Genomic DNA, 18,938 nt, shown 5'->3' with positions numbered 1-18,938 from the left:
AATATAGAAATGAAAATACTGATGTCAAAAGTGACAGAGGCACTGAGAAGGTCAGGGCTGTATTACAGTCTTCTGAACTGGTTAGTGATACAGTAACCAAGCCGAAATTATTCTTGCCTGTTGTCTGACCATAATTGTCTACTCTATTTGATTGCATCTTCTTGAATCCGTTTCTTCTTCTTCCCCCAAATCTTTATCCTTCTGGTTTCTGTACAACATTTCCACAAGTATTAATTAAAACCCTTGATGAATGATTTCAGATTTGAATATCCATTCGTATTTATTTTCCTCCACAGAAATTACTATTAAAACCAATCCAATAATTTAAAAAGCAGTTTGGGACGTCCCTGGTGATGCAGTGGTTAAGAATCCTCCTGCCAATGCAGGGGACACAGGTTCGAGCCCTGGTCCGGGAAGATCCCACATGCTGCAGAGCAGTTAAGCCTGTGCACCACAACTACTGAGCCTGCACTCTAGAGCCCGGGAGCCACAACTACTGAGCCCGTGTGCCACAACTACTGAGCCCACGTGCCTGGAACCTGTGCTCCGCAACAAGAGAAGCCACCACAGTGAGAAGCCCACGCACAGCAATGAAGACCCAACGCAGCCAAAAATAAATAAATAAAATACATAAATTAAAAAAAAAAGGCAGTGTGGATTTTCCACAGTGCTTGTGTTTTGAGACAGCGTCATGGACTCGACTCAAGATAGAAGGTTAATCTTCAAAATATGAGAACTTTGTATAATGTTACAAAAAGGGTTTCAAGCCCCACAAAAGTAGTTGAAATAGTCAGTGGTTTTCAAAGGCACCTTAGCATTCAGAGAGGAGCCTTGGAAGAAGCAGTAATGGGGGCAAAGTGTAGGACTGCAGGGACATCCCCAGTGCCCACCCCTAACCCCACTTCATCGTAAACTCTGCTTCCACCTCTACTGCCTATTTGTTCCAGATCCAATATTGTTTGAACAAACATTACAAGAAGGTGCCAGATGATTTCTAAGGTCCCTTCTGACCTGAGGTTCTATGAATTTTTATTTTCAAATCTTTTTCAAAAACATAGAACTTCAAGTAAAAGCTGTCAGTAATAACTGAGAGACACAAGGTAGGATAAAGAAAACATTAAAAACAACAGAACCCCCAAATTTAACTTTTCTACTTCTTCCTATGAAATTAGACATTTTCTATTTAAATGTAATGAAAAGACACAATTTTAAAAAGTTAAATCCCTTCTTATACCGAGATATACAGTAAAAGACAAACAGATCAGCAGGAAAACCTTAATTCGAACCTTCAGTTTGAATGTCCTGCAGAGACACACCTTGGAGATCTGCCCAAGAACAGGAGAACTGGTTCTCTACAGAAGGGGTCCTTTTCTTTTTTTTATTTCTTTTTCTTTTATTTTTTTTTTTGCGGTATGCGGGCCTCTCACTGTTGTGGCCTCTCCCGTTGTGAAGCACAGGCTCTGGACGCGCAGGCTCAGTGGCCATGGCTCATGGGCCTAGCTGCTCCGCGGCATGTGGGATCTTCCCGGACCAGGGCACGAACCCGTGTCCCCTGCATCGGCAGGCGGACTCTCAACCACTGCACCACCAGGGAAGCCCCCAGAAGGGGTCCTTTTCAAAGCAAGGGATGACACATGGGAATTAGGGCATGCAGACATCACAGGGTGCTTCTGTTCAGGGTCTCTGATTCCTGTGCATATGGGAGATTACCCTCTTGATGTCAGTAAAAGTTGACATTCATTTAGATATACATACATAGGACATTAAAGAACAGTAGCACAGAAGTGCCTACAAGTAAATAGAGCATGACTGGACACTACTGGACTGTCACAAGATGTGTCATTTTTCTTAATAAAAGTTGGCAGTCATCACCCCCAGTTGGATTTTTTGTTGTTGTTTTTTTGGCTGCATTGGGTCTTCGTTGTGCACGGGCTTTTCTCTAGCTGCGGCGAGCGGGGGCTACTCTTCGTTGCGGTGTGTGGGCTTCTCTTGTTGTGGAGTATGGTCTCTAGGCACGCAGGCTTCAGTAGTTGTGGCATGTGGGCTCAGTAGTTGTGGCTCACAGGCTCTAGAGCGCAGGCTCAGTAGTCGTGGAGCATGGGCTTAGTTGCTCCGTGGCATGTGGGATCTTCCCGGCCCAGGGCTCAAACCTGTGTCCCCTGCATTGGTAGGCAGATTCTTAACCACTGCGCCACCAGGGAAGCCCTGGAATTCTTAAGTAAATATTTATTGATTAAACCTCACAATGCAACAAAAATTCACGTTACTTAGGGGACAGCGTTTCTAAACATTCTCAGCATTTTTCTGGAAATAATAAGATACATTTTGTGAATTATAATAGTTTTAGAAATAATCTTAATGTAGTCCCATAAATTAAGACACATTTTCAGCAAAAACTCAGTCTATTTTAGGGATTGCTCTTCATCTGCAATATAACTAATAGGTATAAAAAAACCAAAAAGCAGCTTTGGAGAGAGGCTCTGGGAGACACTTTATTCCATTCAACACCTAGCCTCCATAATAAAGGAATGCACAATGGAATGACCACAGGGAAGGCGGAAAAGGAAAGGAATGAATTAAGGGGTGAATGGATCATAGACTTACTTTTTTGGCCAGTTACATGAGATATTCTGGCTGTGAAGGAACAGAATGCATAACCAGTGATTCCAATTTAAGCTATATAACTGTGCTTACATTGTACTCTACTGGTTTTTCATGATAAAGAAAAATAAAGAGATCAGCTAACTAGAGAGGAAGAATCCAGTCCATATTGTGTAAAGGGAAAGACATTTCCCAAATATTAGCATGAAAACTTGTTAATTCTGGGAATTTTGCTGGTTTTTTCCCCCCTTCATTAAGACAAAAGTGGCTAGAGATCCATTTCCCATAATTAAGGCAAAGATGTAAGGGCAATGGAGTTATTTCTGTTGGTTGCTGTAACTTTGGATATCAAACTCCTTTTCTTCACTTAAAATAAATGGGAGTTTTTTGGGTGAGTATCTTAAAGAATGGAGTTGGCATTAATTGAGATGAGGTAGACTCTGGAAGAATCAGGTTTTATGGGAAACAAGAGCTCAGGGGCTTGGTTTTAGAAATGTTAAGTTTGAGACATTTTCTATGCAGGTGGAGATTTGGATAGATGGGTTTGTAGTACAGGAAGAAATCTGGTCTAGAGATGTTTATTTAGTAGTTGTCAGCTTAAATAAAGTATTTATTTATTTATTTTTAAACATCTTTATTGGAGTATAATTGCTTTACAATGGTGTGTTAGTTTCTGCTTAAAAAAATAAATAAATAAAAATAAAATAAAATAAATGAATAGCATAGCTTCCTCCACTCCAAACTAAATAAGGCAGCAGTGAAACCCATTGGCTATTTTAGAAAATGACTAATAGAACACGTTTCATAATGTTACATGATTCAAATAATTTATTACTCACAAGCAATTAAAACCACTTCTGCACTTAACTTGGCCTAGAATGACAACTAAAGTCACTCTTTTTTAATTCTTCATTTATCAGACCACATTTATGTGGAAGAAGAAACAAAATCTTCTCGTTCCATGAGGAGGGAAGAAGGCAGAATGAAATCTGACATAGTGTAAAAATATGGTGAAAGTGTAATCTTAGAAAAATTGCACAAGGAATTAGACTTCTGTCTTTTTTTTTCTTTTTTTTTTTTTTTTGGCTGTGCTGCCCAGCTTGGGGTCTTAACCCTGCCCCCCTCGCCCCCGCAGGAATAGAGCCCGTGCTCCCTGCAGTGGAAGCTTGGTGTCGTAACCACTGGACCACCACGGAATTCCCTACACTTCTGTCTTTCTAAGGGAAATTCTCTACTCGTATTTCCCTGAACACAGATAAATGCTAGAATATGAAAAGAGAAAAAAGATTCATTGTATTAATTAAAATGTTCTTTAAAACAGTATTTCAAAATTCCACAGCACAGTAGGAAGCTTTCTAATTACCGTATTCTGAAATGCATCAGGTAAGTCGGTAGTGAAATGGATTAAGTTAGTAAAGTTGATTCTTTTGCTTGTTCTAATAAGGGCTTGCCTTCTTTTGTGATAAGTTGGCTGAGTCTCCTATATATGAAACTCTTGAACAAACTGTAAATAATATGTATCCGCTAGCCTGGAAATTTCTACCCTTGATATTTTTGGTTTTGTTGCCCATTTGGGGGGCCAGAAGAGAGGATGCAGGCAAGGCAGAGAGGCACAGTTTCCGCCCAGCCCTACAAATCAGAAACATGCTGGCATGAAGGGGAACACAGCCACAGGGCAGGGATCAGGGTGAGGTGAGCGTGAGTGAGTCAGCAAGCGCAGGGTAGGGTCCTGCTTCACCTAAAATTTTGATATTTTGTTTAGCACTGATTTCTTATTTTGTATTAATTTTGACTTCTTACAATATTGCATTACCGAATTTTTTGGCACCCACTTATATTTTGTGCCCAAGCTGAACGCCTCCCTCGCGCACCCTAGTCCTGTCTCCCTCAAGCAGTACTGGGCTCTGCGTTCAAGTAGATCTATGGAGCCACACTAGAGCATAGTCTCTCCCTTTTACCCACCTCGACTCTGATGGGCCAGGGAAGGCTTTTACAAGAGCTACGTTCTCCCTGCTTGCAAAACTGAAAATGAAGAGTACAGGAAAGTGTCCTCTTTGTCTCATAGGGAAGCTATGGGAGTGTTAGGAAGCAGTTGTCATTGGTGGAACTGACACTGGGACTTGTAGCTGTTCTCTTTTCTAGTACTTATTTGTTTCTGGACAGGATCCATGATGAACAAAAGAACTAGTGCCCTGAATGTGGATTTATTAGCAGGAGACATGAGGAGTCAGAGTAACACGTTCACCCAAAAAGTACGAAAAAATCCTTCCAAAGCATGCTAAGTTACATAAAAATGAGAGGCTTGATATACATACATTGTAAATGTGACATAAACTCTTTTAAAGCATGAAATGGGCAGGATTACATGTGATAGAGCTAAACTAACACCAAGAGTACTTTTCCATTCTTGAAGAGATCAAAATAATACTTCCAATCTCATTGCTAAACTTCTCATCAGCCTTGCTGGTATCTGTCTCCTTGTCTTTTAAAAAAAGATATGCTTACAGTCTTCAGGCAGGGGCAGATGCTGCCCCCCCTTCCAAAAGAACCCTGGGGCCCTGCTTCCTCTCCATTTGTGTTTGACATCAGTAGAGTGGAGAAAGGGACTAAAGTTTACTGAGTAACTCCTCTGTGTTGATGCTTTCAGAAGCATTATCTTACTTGATGCCCCAGCAGCCCTGGAAGAGAGAGTGGTTCTCACAAAGAGGATTAGGAGATGCAGGGAGGAAGATTTAGTCCTGGCAGGTGCTACAGCTAGAACCATGAAGCCCCTTAGGTGTCACGTGGTTTTCTCTGGAGGGATATGATAAGACTAGGTGTAATGTTACTACTCTGTCTTTCGTTTTAGCAAGTCATCTCATCATAGGATTGTTGGAAAGGTGAAATACAGGGGCTTCATTTCCATTGTCTTCCATGGAAAAAAACTTTGGATACTGCAGAACTTTTTGGAAATTGGAAGTTAAAGCTATAGGCAATAAAATTTCTTGAGAGAAGAGAAAGTTGGGGAGGTTGATCTGGTTAAAGAGCTCTCAAAATTATCTGCTGACATTAGATGGGTATTGGGTTTTAGGCATTAACATGAGTATAAATCTATTTTATGCATTTCTATGCAAAGTCAATAGAAAAAAACCCTAAATATATATTTAATTCCTTAGGGTCCCAAAGCATTTTGAGGATTTAAACTGATAAACCAACCTCAAAGGGACTGATTCTTGCAACTAAAACACAGACACCTCTGGGGTGAAATGTGGCAACAGTTTGACAGGCATAGCAGTAGCTTAGGCCAGAAAGGATTTATCCAATTAAAATTATGGGATGAATTCTGGCTGGCAGAATGTAATTACCAGCCTTGGAATGGATCCAGGATCCTGAGGTTAACACCCCTCCTCTTGCCAACAACCCTCCTACCTGCCAACACTCCGAGATGGAGAAGGCTGGATCTGACACAATCGCACATAATACTGTTGTGACATCTAAGTACAATGATGATGATGTGAGAAGCATCATGAACCTGATTTTTTTTAACACTCATTATGTTACTTATTTTTATGCCACATTAGGCTAGAAACCAAATGTCCACATAAATGTTAATTTCCTCAAATCTGTGTTTAAAAAGTATAATTAGAAAATAAAAAAATAGATTTAAAAATTAATTTATTCCGCCAAAGTAGTTATTTAGTGATTATTTCACTTCAGGAACGAAACTGGATCAAAATGGTGACATTTAATCCTTGTTACATTAAAAAAAAAAAAAGCAGGTCCTGATTTTTTGGAAGAGAAATGTATTCTCAAGGTTCACTGGCCTAAAAAAAAGGGAAATGCTTAATGCCTGGTTCCTACTCGCTGTAACTTAGACTAAATGGGTATATGCTTTTGTCTTGGGGTGTGTCCAGATCATATTCGCAATCGCTCGCGGGCAGTATTTCTCAGAAGGGAATTTATTAAAGATGCGTTTGTGTGTAAACCGGAGAAAAGAGCCCCCTGCTGGTGTAGGATCGGTGGGTAATGACCTCACCATTAGATTCTAATGCCCTTTTAAAAAGTCACTCATTTACGAGAGAATTGTGGAGAGTTACAGGTTAAAGCAGGTGGGGCGGGAAAGCACTTCTAGAGAGAACGTTAAGCCCTCCGGGACGCCGGCACGCGGTCGGGGCCGGTGGGGTCGGGTGGGGTCAGGGAGGGAGCTGCAGAGCCGAGCCGGCGGGCGGCGGGGCTGGAGCGCGCCCGGGCGCCCGGGAGGCGGGGCCAGCGACGGAAGCTGCGCGCTGGTCACGCGCGGCGACTCCGGCTCGGCGCAGTCCTACTCCGCCGCCCTCCGCGCCAGCAGGTGGGTTCCCCCAAACCGCGGAGTAGCCGGCGTGGTCGCAGGTTCGAGGCGGGCCTGGGGCAGCGCTGCCGCCGGCCGCCCTTCGCTCCGGGGCCCGCCGCCCGCGGACGCTGATACCCCTGGCTGGAGTCTCCCGGGGCCCTCGGCGAGTCCCTCGGGTTACCCTTCGGCCCACGTGGCTCTGGGCCACTCCACACCAGAACCTGGGCGGGACCGCGCAGGGGGTCCCAGCGACGGTGTCTGCCCCAGACCTCGCACTACGGCCTCCTCAGCGAGCCTCTGCCGCCCTAAAAGTGCCGGCGGTGGTGCGTGCGCAGGACACAGGTGATGTGGCAGAGCCCTCGCGAACTGCTCAGCTTCTCAGGGTCCCAGCCGGTTCCCCCGGGGGAGGCAGGTTTTAGGTCTCTCGCCGGAAGTAATCCCAAAGGTGATCGAAGTGGTGGGAGGAGTAGGATCACACTCCTTCAAACCACAGAGTGTATGGGGTCTTGCTCGGGGTCACATTCTTAGAGGCGGAGGGAGAGAAAGACTTCCCCTTTTTACTAACAAGCCTGACTGCTTGCCAAAAGCTTGATATTGCTCCTAGTTTCAGCTTTTGCAGTGAAGGTGGATTTTTCTAACACCATCTTTGTGTGATTTAGCTGTCCACAGGGAATAAAAATGTGCAATGAGAGGATAAAACTAATCCTTTCTTTTGCACTGTTAGGGGTTGCCATAAACACCATTTGTTAAAAAGCATAATTATGTTGGGAAAGTGCCTGATGAGACAATTAAGCTACATAAACACACTGAAAACAAATGAAAGCCAGAAGACGCCCACACCCCTTGTGTAAAGCAATTTTTTGTTTACATAAAAACGAGAGATGTCTGAGCTGCTTTATTACAACAGTGTTATTAATGTCTACAAAATCCTAATGACCGTATTTTTTATGAATTTTCAATCATGAGATGATGGTCACGAAATGAAAACCTGAACTGACCATGAAGCCCTGTATCCCCTCTTAGGTTAAAGTGATCAGGCCAACGAACAATCCTAGTGAACAGAAGCCAGTGGATTTATGCATGGAGAACACTGTTAATGGCACCACAGCATGTTAGCTTAAATTTACGAGCTTAACGTGTGTCTCAGAGCTGGACACCGTTCCCTGCAGTATCTCCCCACGGAGAACAGTATGTGGCACAAAATGACCCTCATCAAATATTTGCTGATCGAGTTCATGAGGGCCACATTCACTTTTAGCTATGTTCAAAAGAGGCCCAAATATGATGGCCCGATCTTAAAAAGGGGAATTATTTTCTTTTTGTTCTGAGATATTGCAATTTCTTTAGGTCATAGTATCATTTGGGGTATAGAAAGATAACTAGTTGAAAATGCCATTCTAGAGTACTAAGGAGAATCAAAGCAACCACTAAAGCTTGTGTGGAATCATTCCATTTTCAACAAAATCAGTCACATTTTTGGCTGATTATTGAATAACATCTCAGAGTAGTCCACGTCAGCTTTCAGTTCAAGGTACAGAGTCCTGTGAAACAAGATTTTAAGCTGATAGGGACTATGGAGAGCAAAGTACAAGAGAAACTTAGTCATATAGTTGTCATTTAAAGCCCCCAAATGAGTCCCTTTTGTTAGTTCATATACTGCCCATGGCATGGCCTGTAGAGATACCCTTTCTCTCTGTCAGAATAGTTTTTGTAAGAATCAGCATATTAAGTAATCTGCCTCATTTCTCTTTTCTGCATTTCCCCAGTAATCTCCTTTAACAAAAGTATCATGCCTCTTTGAAAACAGGATTAAACTGTGGAAGACAATTCTTAAAGGGAGTAACATACTTCAATGAAGAAGTTTCACAGGACAGAATTCAGACTGAGTAACTTGATGGATATTTTCTAGTGTTGTTACTATCTTCATATATGTTCATATGTGCATGACCACATATACATGGTTTCCTGGTTGAGTCAATCTGAGGATTTTATCCTTTAGGTGTTACTGAGGAATGAAATAGTGAAGTATTCATATTATGACTGCCTGGTTTCCAAAAAGCTATGATTTTTTTAAAAAGTTTAATGAACATGAAAATATGAATGAACTGTAGAAACCAAAATGAAGGCTTATTTTTCTCCTATTCTAGAAGAAAATTACCATGTCTTCTTCCAGACTGGGGCTCCGTTTGGCTGTCTGTTTATTAAACATTTCAGAAGCCAGAAGAAAATACATTGTTGAGAACATAGCGAAAGCAGCTCTTCTTGAAAAAAATGGTAGGAACAACAGGCAATTGAAGTGAATATGTAGTGTTTTGATAATACAGTAATTTTTGTACTCTGCTAACAATGTCTATAGAACACTCTTCTTCTTTCTTCCTGAATTTCCCCCCTTGTTCTTGGGCTGTTATAGCTTTTGCAGGACTCCAGGCTACTGAGATAGACGATTTATTCAGATGTGCACATATGCTCTTCTCCAAACGCCTGCATACAATCCACAGCATATTTCTTCACATTGGAGAGAGTGTCTGAAATGCACATTACTCAGGATATTGGCAGGCTCCTGAGGAGGATATATTTACATAAAGGTTTAATGTTTCCCTTATGGGCCATTTATATGATCATTAATAGAACGAGCATAATTGTATATTGTGCTTTTTATTCAGCAGATTAAGTAAAAAATAAACTTACCAAATACCAAGTATTCTTCAAAAGCACTCCTACCGCCAAAGCCCATGCTGTCATTGCAGCATTAATATTTCTACTCCATTTTCTCCGCATAAAGACGCTTAGGCAGTTGCATTTAAGTGATGTGTGTATGATTACTGTGCCATTCAATTCAGAAGACTGAAATTCAAGTCTCCTTACTCCCTGGGCCAGTATTTACTATAAGAGATACTACTCTCTCTCTCTTTTTTTAACCCTGTTAAAATGTTCATGTGATGACGTACAGTTCTAGACATTTGTTTTTACTTTCACACATACACAGAACACAGTGTATTTACAGACTTACAATCACTTAACTTTGTTATTTGAAATCAACAGCTTTTTGGCAACAGGTGAATGCTAGGGTCACAGCCCTAAAGCATTTGAGACAGTCGATTTTAATTTCTGATTGTCATTTTTTATTTAGTTATTGCTTTTCATGAGAGAGAAGTGTTTTCCCCGAGCCCGTTTCTAACACTGAGCACATTTAAGTTACTGTCTTGCAACTTTGGAAATGTCTGTGAAAATTCCTGATAATTTCTAATAAGAAAACTCCTCTGGAGTCAGTGTGCAAATGTGCTTTTGCATTCTCTCTGCAGTAAGAGCCAGCTTGGGCCCCTCATTGTCAGATAGTACATCTAATGGGATTAGGTGAATGTGCAGAGACATATTCTGTGATTAAGTGACTGGGCAGAGATATTTGTGGAAGCCACACACTGATGGACGCCTGGGTCTCAACTCACAGTTTTTATCAGCTTATTAGTGACAGCAGCTCAAATGGAATTATAGCTATTACACTCCATTACAAATACCAAACTATTTACTTCTGCTGAGGTGCATACTGACAGCTTCTCCTGCCAGCAGTAATTTTTTTTCTATATGCATGCTTAAAAAATTTCAGGAGAGAGTTTCATTCTTTCAGCATTTGATTCAATTGAATCATATGAAACTGAGAATAAAAGCTTTTCAGAATATTTAGAATGAAAAAATCAAATCAAATCATTTCTTCTAAAAGCTTAAGTATGTTGAAAAAAATACATAGAAAGAGGTTGTATGATCGTGTTCCTACTCCATCTTTCATAGTTTTAAAAATGCAGGGAAGGTAGCACTAGTTAAGAAAATGACCTGCTGTTTTACAAATACTTTAAAGGCATTTATTTTTAAGTGAGTGGAATAAAACTATATCACCTATATTTTTTCCAATTAAGCAATGTGAAAACATTTAAATAACCTAAAAGGTCTTATGGAAAGAAAGCTAAATTATAAATTTTAGACCTACACCAGGGCAGGTCTCTGTAGATGCTCATTTGGGCTATAAGTGAGTGACATAAATTTATCTTTTCATGTTATTAAAATTAATAGTGCTGGGCTGCTGTAAGCTCTGTAGTTGCTGCGTGTAACTTATTTTTCCTCTCCTCTGAAAAGATTAATTGTTAAGCTGCCAGGGGACAGGGCGACAAAGGTATAATGGCATAGTGAAAGGTTTAATTACTGTCTGAAAACATTTGTCCTTCACTCTGAATTTGCTTTTGTAGGCATACGAGGAACTTTTAAGGAGCCTGAACCAGGCTTGTAAACTTCAAAAATAACTACAAGGTTATGTGTGGTTGCCATACAAGGGTATGGCAGCTTTCTCCTTCAGGTTACACATTCAAGTGAGTCACAAGCTGCTGAAGGCTGGAAGTCGTTAACATCTGAAGGCTGTTGGTGGCCTTTGAAAAGGAGATGGTGGAGTCAGAACAGTTTCTAATAGGCAGGTGCATGTATCCCAGAAACCTCTGCTGCAGGCACTAATTGGCCCATCCTAGTTTTTCCAGATGTTAGATTTTGATTTCTGGGTTTGGAAGGAAAAATTGGCAAGGCCTAGAAGATGAGAGTGATAAGGAACAGAATTTAGAGTGATATGATTTGGCGATTGAAAGAAGAGCTACCGTCTTAGACTGAGTTAAGAGAACTTTGGCAAGTTCAGAAGCAAATGCCAGAAAAGTTCTCTCACAGACACCAAAGCCTCGTATCTGAGCTGAGCCATCTGCTTGTATAGGAAGAACTGTAAAAAGTGGACATTACTGTCTACAAATTTCATGATTAGTCAGTGTCACTTCAGAGGTCACCCCCGTTTGTCTTAAACTATTTCTATTTAATTATATCAGAAGAAATAAAGTATTAAGATTTCATCACAGAAAAAAATTCTTGCATTTATGTGTTATTTTCTTTATAGGACAGAAACATGCTGAGGTATCAGTGCTCAACATATTTTCTGATCAAGAGTACAACAGATCAGTCATTACAATAGCAGCTTCTGTTGCTGAGTTAGGTAAGATTTCAGTTTCTTTTGTTTTACATATGTCTTTTGGCGAAGGGTCAGCTTCAGGTACACCTGAATGCTCTTTAATCACTGATTTCCTGTGTTAATCTGGATACTCCCCTCCATTACATAGGGAGTCTACCTCAAACTTGCATTTCATCATTTTTCTGAACATGTACCTCTCAAACATTTCCCATTTCCTCTTCATTAAAATGAACCTTGGGGGTCCAGTATTTAATAACATTCCTTGAAAATGATCACATATCCTTTGTGGTTAAGAAAAATATCTTCAGGTTTTTTTTTTTTTTTTCCTTGTGGTACACGGGCCTCTCACTGTTGTGGCCTCTCCCGTTGCGGAGCACAGGCTCCGGACGTGCAGGCTCAGCAGCCATGGCTCAGCTCAGCCACTCCACAGCATATGGGATCTTCCCAGACCGGGGCACGAACCCGTGTCCCCTGCATTGGCGGGCAGACTCTCAACCACCACGCCACCAGGGAAGCCCAATCTTCAGGTTTTAACCTGTGAAGTAATAGTGTTGAAGTCAGCCTTGATTTCACTGATGATAAGTTGACATGGAATAAAACATGCTAAGCAGTTGTGTTTTGGGTTGGGAGCCTGACATCTTGAGTTGATCCACTGGGTGAAATGAAATGGGTTTCAAGTCTTCTGTTGTAAGGTTTAGTGGGACAACTTGAATTTGAAGGTTCATAATTGTTTAAACAAAAACCTGTATTATTTTAGTATTGCTTGGTAAAGGGTTTAAAATATTTTCTTTTTTAAAAAAAAATTATTTACTTATTTTTGGTTGCGTTGGATCCTGATTGCTGCGTGTGCGTTTTCTCTAGTTGCAGAGAGCGGGGCTACTCTTTGTTGCAGTGTGCGGGCATCTCTTGTTGCAGAGCACTGGCTCTACGTGTGCGGGCATCAGTAGTTGTGGCTCGTGGGCTCTAGAGCATAGGCTAAGTAGCTGTGGCTCAGGGGCTTAGTTGCTCCACGGCATGTGGGATCTTCCCAGACCAGGGCTCGAACCTGTGTCTGCTGCATTGGCAGGCGGATTCTTTACCACTGCACCACCAGGGAATTCCTAAAATATTTTCAAATAAACTTGACTTCAACTTAGCAGATTGTCTTTTTTCAAAAAGTATATTTGTTTGGAAAACAAAGAGCTGATGGATAGTTCCCAGCAGATGTAGGACTGATTATCTTCCTTGTTGTTTAGCTCTCTTGCCAAATGGTCATACTGCACTGCGAATAAAAACTCAGAGTAATAACATAACAATCTGAGGTGTCTATAATATGTATTTAGATAGAATAATTTAATGAAAAATCTAATTATAAGAGCAAAACTAAAATACTAATGCTTTTAAAAATTTATGTTTGTGTGTATATTTTATTATAAATTCATAAAATATTCTGAAAATAACAAGGAATTTTATCAGATTAATCTGATAAAAGTGACAATATTTAAAGTAACCAATTGTAAAAAAAATACAACACAAAGTTTCTTAAGACTGATAAACTTTGTATACTTCCTCCACTTTGGGGAGTAAGAAGAAATGTGAAACTTTATGACACTTGGGAGGTGGGGAGAGGGGAAATGTTGGGTCTTTCATTTTTCTTTATTTTGGATGGAAAAACAATCTTCTATTCATAGTACAGAAAAACAACTGGTGGGACAATAATAAATATAACTACTTCTTTAGATGCGATTGAAAGTTTAATTTTTTTTTTTTTTTTTTTTTTTACAATTTTACATTTTTAAGGCAATTCCATTCTGGCTGCCTGCCTGGAGGCCTTTCAGTCAATTGATATGGAGGTTCAGGAGGGGATCCATCCTTGCCTGGGAGCAGTGGACCTGATTCCCATTTACCCTCTCTCTGGTGTTGGAGTAGAAGAGTGTGGAGCTGTGGCCAGAAGTAAGAGAAAGTTTGGACTAGTGTGTTATTCCTTAATGGAAACCATTTTTACGAGTCAGAACAGCTTGTGACAATGTAATCACTCCTCAGTTCCCTGGGAGAAGTCAACCTTGAAGAATTGTATCAACAGTAAGCTTCCATGGGTTGCAGTGGCACACTGTGTCATTGTGACTCGTCCTTCCACTTTCTGCCCCGTGATGCTGTGGAACACTAAATGCTGTGGGATGCAGCACATCAACCATTGTGTCCCTTACAAATTCATGATAGACCACGAGGAGACAACAGTAGTCTCTAATGAGTTCTTTAGACCCTTTGGGCAGAACGTTGGTGTGTTTCACCCAATCTGTGTCCTATTTTCTTGAGCAGGAGTAATGATGAGGTTGAAAACCCACTTAAATGTTAACTCCTACCCCTTTTTCCTCTGATTTTTTTTTTTTCCTTTTTTCCTTGTGCACAACGCTCTTAAGATTTTCTTTAGAACTGAACTGTCACATGCTTGATTTCAGCCCCATGAGTAAGTTTAATTTGGAAAATTTCAGCTATGTCACTTGAGATGTTTTTGAATTAAGCAAATTGGGAGAAAAGAAAGACCTTTTGCTTGGACTGTCTAGCTGGTTAATTATGAGATGCAGAGACTCATAACCTTTGGGGAAAAGTCCACCTTAGGTTGATTGCAAACTTCTCTGTATGACCTCGGAAATCCTCTGTGGTGGTGCCTCATTTTTAGGTAATAGGGAAATGTCTAACATTTGGGATGTAGATTTGGACTCTAGCTGAGCTCCATCAAGCACTAGAAATATGAAATGAGACTTGTTTCCAAAGGTGTGTCTCATTCCATGTGCTGCATTTTAACATGACCTGACAATCGATGGATTATTTCCCAGAGAAATCTTGGCCCAAAATTTACTTTACTTTTCATCTAAGAAAGAGTTAAAATTCAGCATGGGGGAAAATGCATTTCACACAAAAATGAAGAGTTCAGAATTGTCCAGACCAGAATAATGATTTTAATGTCTTCAAAACAATTATGTTCAATTACATTAAATCTCAAATTAGCTAGTACATGAAGTTCTTCATTACATCAGGACTAGTCCACCCCAGATGTTGGGCCAGAGTAGGAGACAGTTGACAACAGGAGGGTCTGGACACAGTATTTCTCCCTTCCTTTGCCCTTTTGCTTCATTGGCAGCTACTGTACCTCATGATTTAAACATGGACATTTCTAATTAAATGAGAGCTCAGCTGCATTCTTGAACTAATTTATAACATTCGATTTGAAATGTAATAGCTTCAATCTTCATCTGATTAAAACCAGTCATATACTGTACATGGTTACTATTTTGATGCTCCAACATGCAGTTTTTATTTTTACATTCTCCTTTCTACACAGCTGTTCGTCTAATATCATCCAATTTTTTTTGGTTTGTTTTTTTTTTGTTTTTTTGGTAACAGCATGCTCAGGCATTCATATGAGATAGAAGTATTCATGTTCTAGGATCTCACTGTTTTCAGAACAGTGACAGGATGTTTTTCACTAGAGTAACCCCTTGTCAGGGAAACCATGTTAAAATAATAATTTAACTAATTTTCTTTGGGAGGAAGGGCAATGGAGAACATGCCAGTGACATAGAAGATAGTTGATATTGACATGTATAATTCATGTATGTTTTATATGCAAAAATTCTGGATAATATATTTTAGAGCTTTTTAAAAAACAAATATTTATTTATTTTTGGCTGTGTTAGGTCTTTGTATCGGTGCGTGGGCTTTCTCTAGTTGCAGTAAGCAGGGGCCACTCCTCATCGCGGTGCGCGGGCCTCTCACTGTCGTGGCCTCTCTTGTTGCAGAGCACAGGCTCCAGAAACACAGACTCAGTAGTTGTGGCTCATGGGCCCAGTTGCAACGCGGCGTGTGGGATCTTCCCAGATCAGGACTCGAACCCATGTCCCCTGCATTGGCAGGCAGATTCTCAACCACTGCGTCACCAGGGAAGCCCTATTTTAGAGTTTTTTTTTTTTTTTTTTTTTTGCGGTACGCTGGCCTCACTGCCACGGCCTCTTGCGTTGTGGAGCACAGGCTCCTGACGTGCAGGCCCAGCGGCCATGGCTCACGGGGCCCAGCCGCTCCGCGGCATGTGCTATCTTCCCAGACCGGGGCACGAACCCGTGTCCCCTGCATGGGCAGGCAGACTCTCAACTACTGCACCACCAGGGAAGCCCCTATTTTAGAGCTTTTTGATAGCAGCTGGAAGCTTGCTTATTCCTTAAGGAAGGGATTCTTAAAGTGAGGTCCAAAGTTGATGTTCAGAGGACTTATAAATAATGTCAAAATCACTTGTAAGTTTTTTTTTTTTTTTTTGGTACGGCGGGCCTCTCACTGTTGTGGCCTCTCCCGTTGCGGAGCACAGGCTCCGGATGCGCAGGCTCAGTGACCATGGCTCATGGGCCCAGCCGCTCTGCGGCATGTGGGATCTTCCCGGACCAGGGCACGAACCCGTGTCCCCTGCATCGGCAGGCGGACTCTCAACCACTGCGCCACCAGGGAAGCCCACTTGTAAGTTTTTATGATGTGCCTTTGTGTATACATACATAGACACACACACTCATAATTTTGCATATAATTTTAGTTTAAGAACTTCTAGAATAAAGGGCACAGCAATGCAGAGTCCTAGAGGTGGAAGCAGCCTGGGCTTGAGGACCTGAAAGGACTGCAGTGTTGCTGGCTGAAACTTAGAGATGGGGTGGGGTGGGAAGGTTAAGAAATGAAGCTCCAGAGGTAATCAGAGGCGAGGTCATGAAGTCTTATATGTCAGGTTAAGGTTTCACACTTTATCCTAAATGCAGTGGAAACCATTGGAAGAGTTTTAAGAAAGAAAGTCTATGATTGGCTTTGAACATTAGAAAGATTACTTAATTTGTATGATAGAGAATGGACAAGGAGCAGGTAGATCAGTCTGGAAAGGTGATGGTGGCCTAAGATAATAGAGAATGGAGACAATGAGGAGACTCCATAGGAAGTTGGGATATGAGCAGTGGTATGAAAGTGTCTTCACTTACAGATGCTGCCATGCAAAAAAAGGCGACACATAGATCTAGTCTATATTTATTTAAAGCTTATAATTTAAAAAAATGTTTTGGACTTTGGTTTTCATTTTCTATAAAACCACATTTGATCTATTAGGCTCCATTTCATTTTTATCTGTATTATGTCTCTAAAATTTTTCTCCCCCTCCCTTTTTCCCTTCTCCATTCCATCCTTCCCTCTCTCCCTTCTTTCCTCCTTCCTTTCCTCTCTTTGCTTCTTTTTGTTGTTATCAAAATAATACATGAACATGGTTAAAAGTCAAATCTACAGGATTTGTTCCCCAAACTCTAGACCTACATAACTTCCCTTTCCTCCTCACTCTGTACACACTTCAGTTTCCTTCTCCCCTGGGCCAAGTACTTTCAACTCTTTTATTATTTAGGATTCAAATCCAGATATCTGAATATCATACCTGTATTGGTACTTCTTGTTTTTTTAAGTTTTAGGCATTGTCTGTTGACTTCTCACTGCAGAAGATGAGAATTTAGCTTCCTTTCACCCACCCCTCACCCCCAGCGCGCGCGCGCAGGCACACACACGTTTCCTTCCCACTTACTTCGGAATTCTCCCTCCTCACCATATAGTTGTATCTTGGAACAGTATTTAGTGGCCACATTATTATAACTATGTAAACATTATTTACAATGAAGCATTTAGAATGTTATTATTTTACCCTTTCTGTACAACTTTTTCTTTTTGCTGCAATTGATCATTATCTTTTTGATTGTTTGCTTACTTTTTTTTTTTGCGGTAGGAGGGCCTCTCACTGTTGTGGCCTCTCCCGTTGCAGAGCACAGGCTCTGGATGTGCAGGCTTAGCAGCCATGGCTCATGGGCCTAGCCACTCCGCAGCCTGTGGGATCTTCCCGGACTGGGGCACAAACCCATGTCCCCTGCATTGGCAGGTGGACTTCCAACTACTGCGCCACCAGGGAAGCCCCCTTTGCTTACTTTTTAATGTACTCACCACTGGTTTAACCCCACACTCTGTCACTAATGACATCTCTCCATGCATTCAGATAGAACACACCATGTAATGACTGTTCTATAAATTTCATCTTCTTAAAAAAAAAAAAAACAAAAAAAACCACTATCTTTTAGGGGAATTCCCTGGTGGTCCAGTGGTTAGGACTCTGCGATCTCACTGCTGAGGGCCTGGGTTCGATCCCTAGTCGGGGAGCTAAGATCCCACAAGCCGCACAGTGTGGCCAAAAAATACCCCCCAACTTTCTTCTAGAACTCTCTGACCTGGTTCAGTTAGGACGAATTACTCTCAATTTGTTGAGGATGCTGTCATCATGGCATCTCCCATAACTTTTATCCTGGGTGTTCCCTTCATCTTTCTCTATTTTGGATCCCCTGGTTCCTGAATCCCATATCTTCTCTTTTTCCCCCCTTCTTTTATGTCATTGTTTTGGTGGAACATATCCTCTACTAGCTTTCCAAAAAAAAAGTGGGGTGGGGGCAGGGCGAGTACATTTTTGAGAACTTACATGTCTGAAAATGGCATTATTCTACCTTCACACTTAATTTTTAGTTTAGCTAGGTATAGAATAATAGGTTAGAAATAATTTTCCTTTATTTTGAAGATGTATCAATTCTCATTTCCATGTTGCTATTGAGACTTTTGAAGCCATTATGATTCCTGATCTTTGTATGTGACCTGTCACTTCTCACTGGAAGCTTGTAAGGTCTTCACTTTGTTCCTAGTGTTCTGGAATTTCTGTGATGTGCCTTTGTATACGTCTGTTTTCATTCATTATGCTGGATACCTGGTAGGCCCTTTGAATACTTAAAACTTGTCCCCCAGTGCTGGAAGTTCTCTTGAGTTATTCCATTGATATTTCTTTCTTTTTTTTTTTAACATCTTTATTGGAGTATAATTGCTTTAAAATGGTGTGTTAGTTTCTGCTTTATAACAAAATGTATCAGCTATACATATACATATATCCCCATATCTCCTCCCTCTTGCATCTCCCTCCCACCCTCCCTACCCCACCACTCTACGTGGTCACAAAGC

General features: G+C 41.0%; 1 protein-coding gene across 18 annotated transcripts in view; it reads left to right on the top strand.

The window, feature by feature from the left end:
* The first annotated feature begins 6,848 nt into the window (after positions 1 to 6,848).
* Positions 6,849 to 18,938, top strand: part of FTCDNL1 (formiminotransferase cyclodeaminase N-terminal like) — a 175,501-nt gene continuing 163,411 nt past the window's right edge. For 14 of the 18 annotated variants that reach the window (XR_010839165.1, XR_010839164.1, XR_010839166.1 and 11 more), the window contains exons 1-4: positions 6,851 to 6,928; positions 9,058 to 9,184; positions 11,832 to 11,927; positions 13,683 to 13,835. Coding sequence is in view for 12 of the 18 variants with exons in the window: in XM_067026515.1 (XP_066882616.1) it covers positions 9,070 to 9,184; positions 11,832 to 11,927; positions 13,683 to 13,835 (364 nt within the window). In the remaining 6 variants the exon portion in view is untranslated. The other 4 variants (XM_067026510.1, XM_067026519.1, XM_067026514.1 and 1 more) reach the window with 3 other exon arrangements.

This window comes from Kogia breviceps, chromosome 2 (genome assembly GCF_026419965.1).
Source record: "Kogia breviceps isolate mKogBre1 chromosome 2, mKogBre1 haplotype 1, whole genome shotgun sequence".
Classification (NCBI taxonomy): Eukaryota; Metazoa; Chordata; class Mammalia; order Artiodactyla; family Physeteridae; genus Kogia; species Kogia breviceps.
Note: the sequence above shows the minus strand (reverse complement) of the source record. Positions and strands in the feature narration are given on the sequence as shown.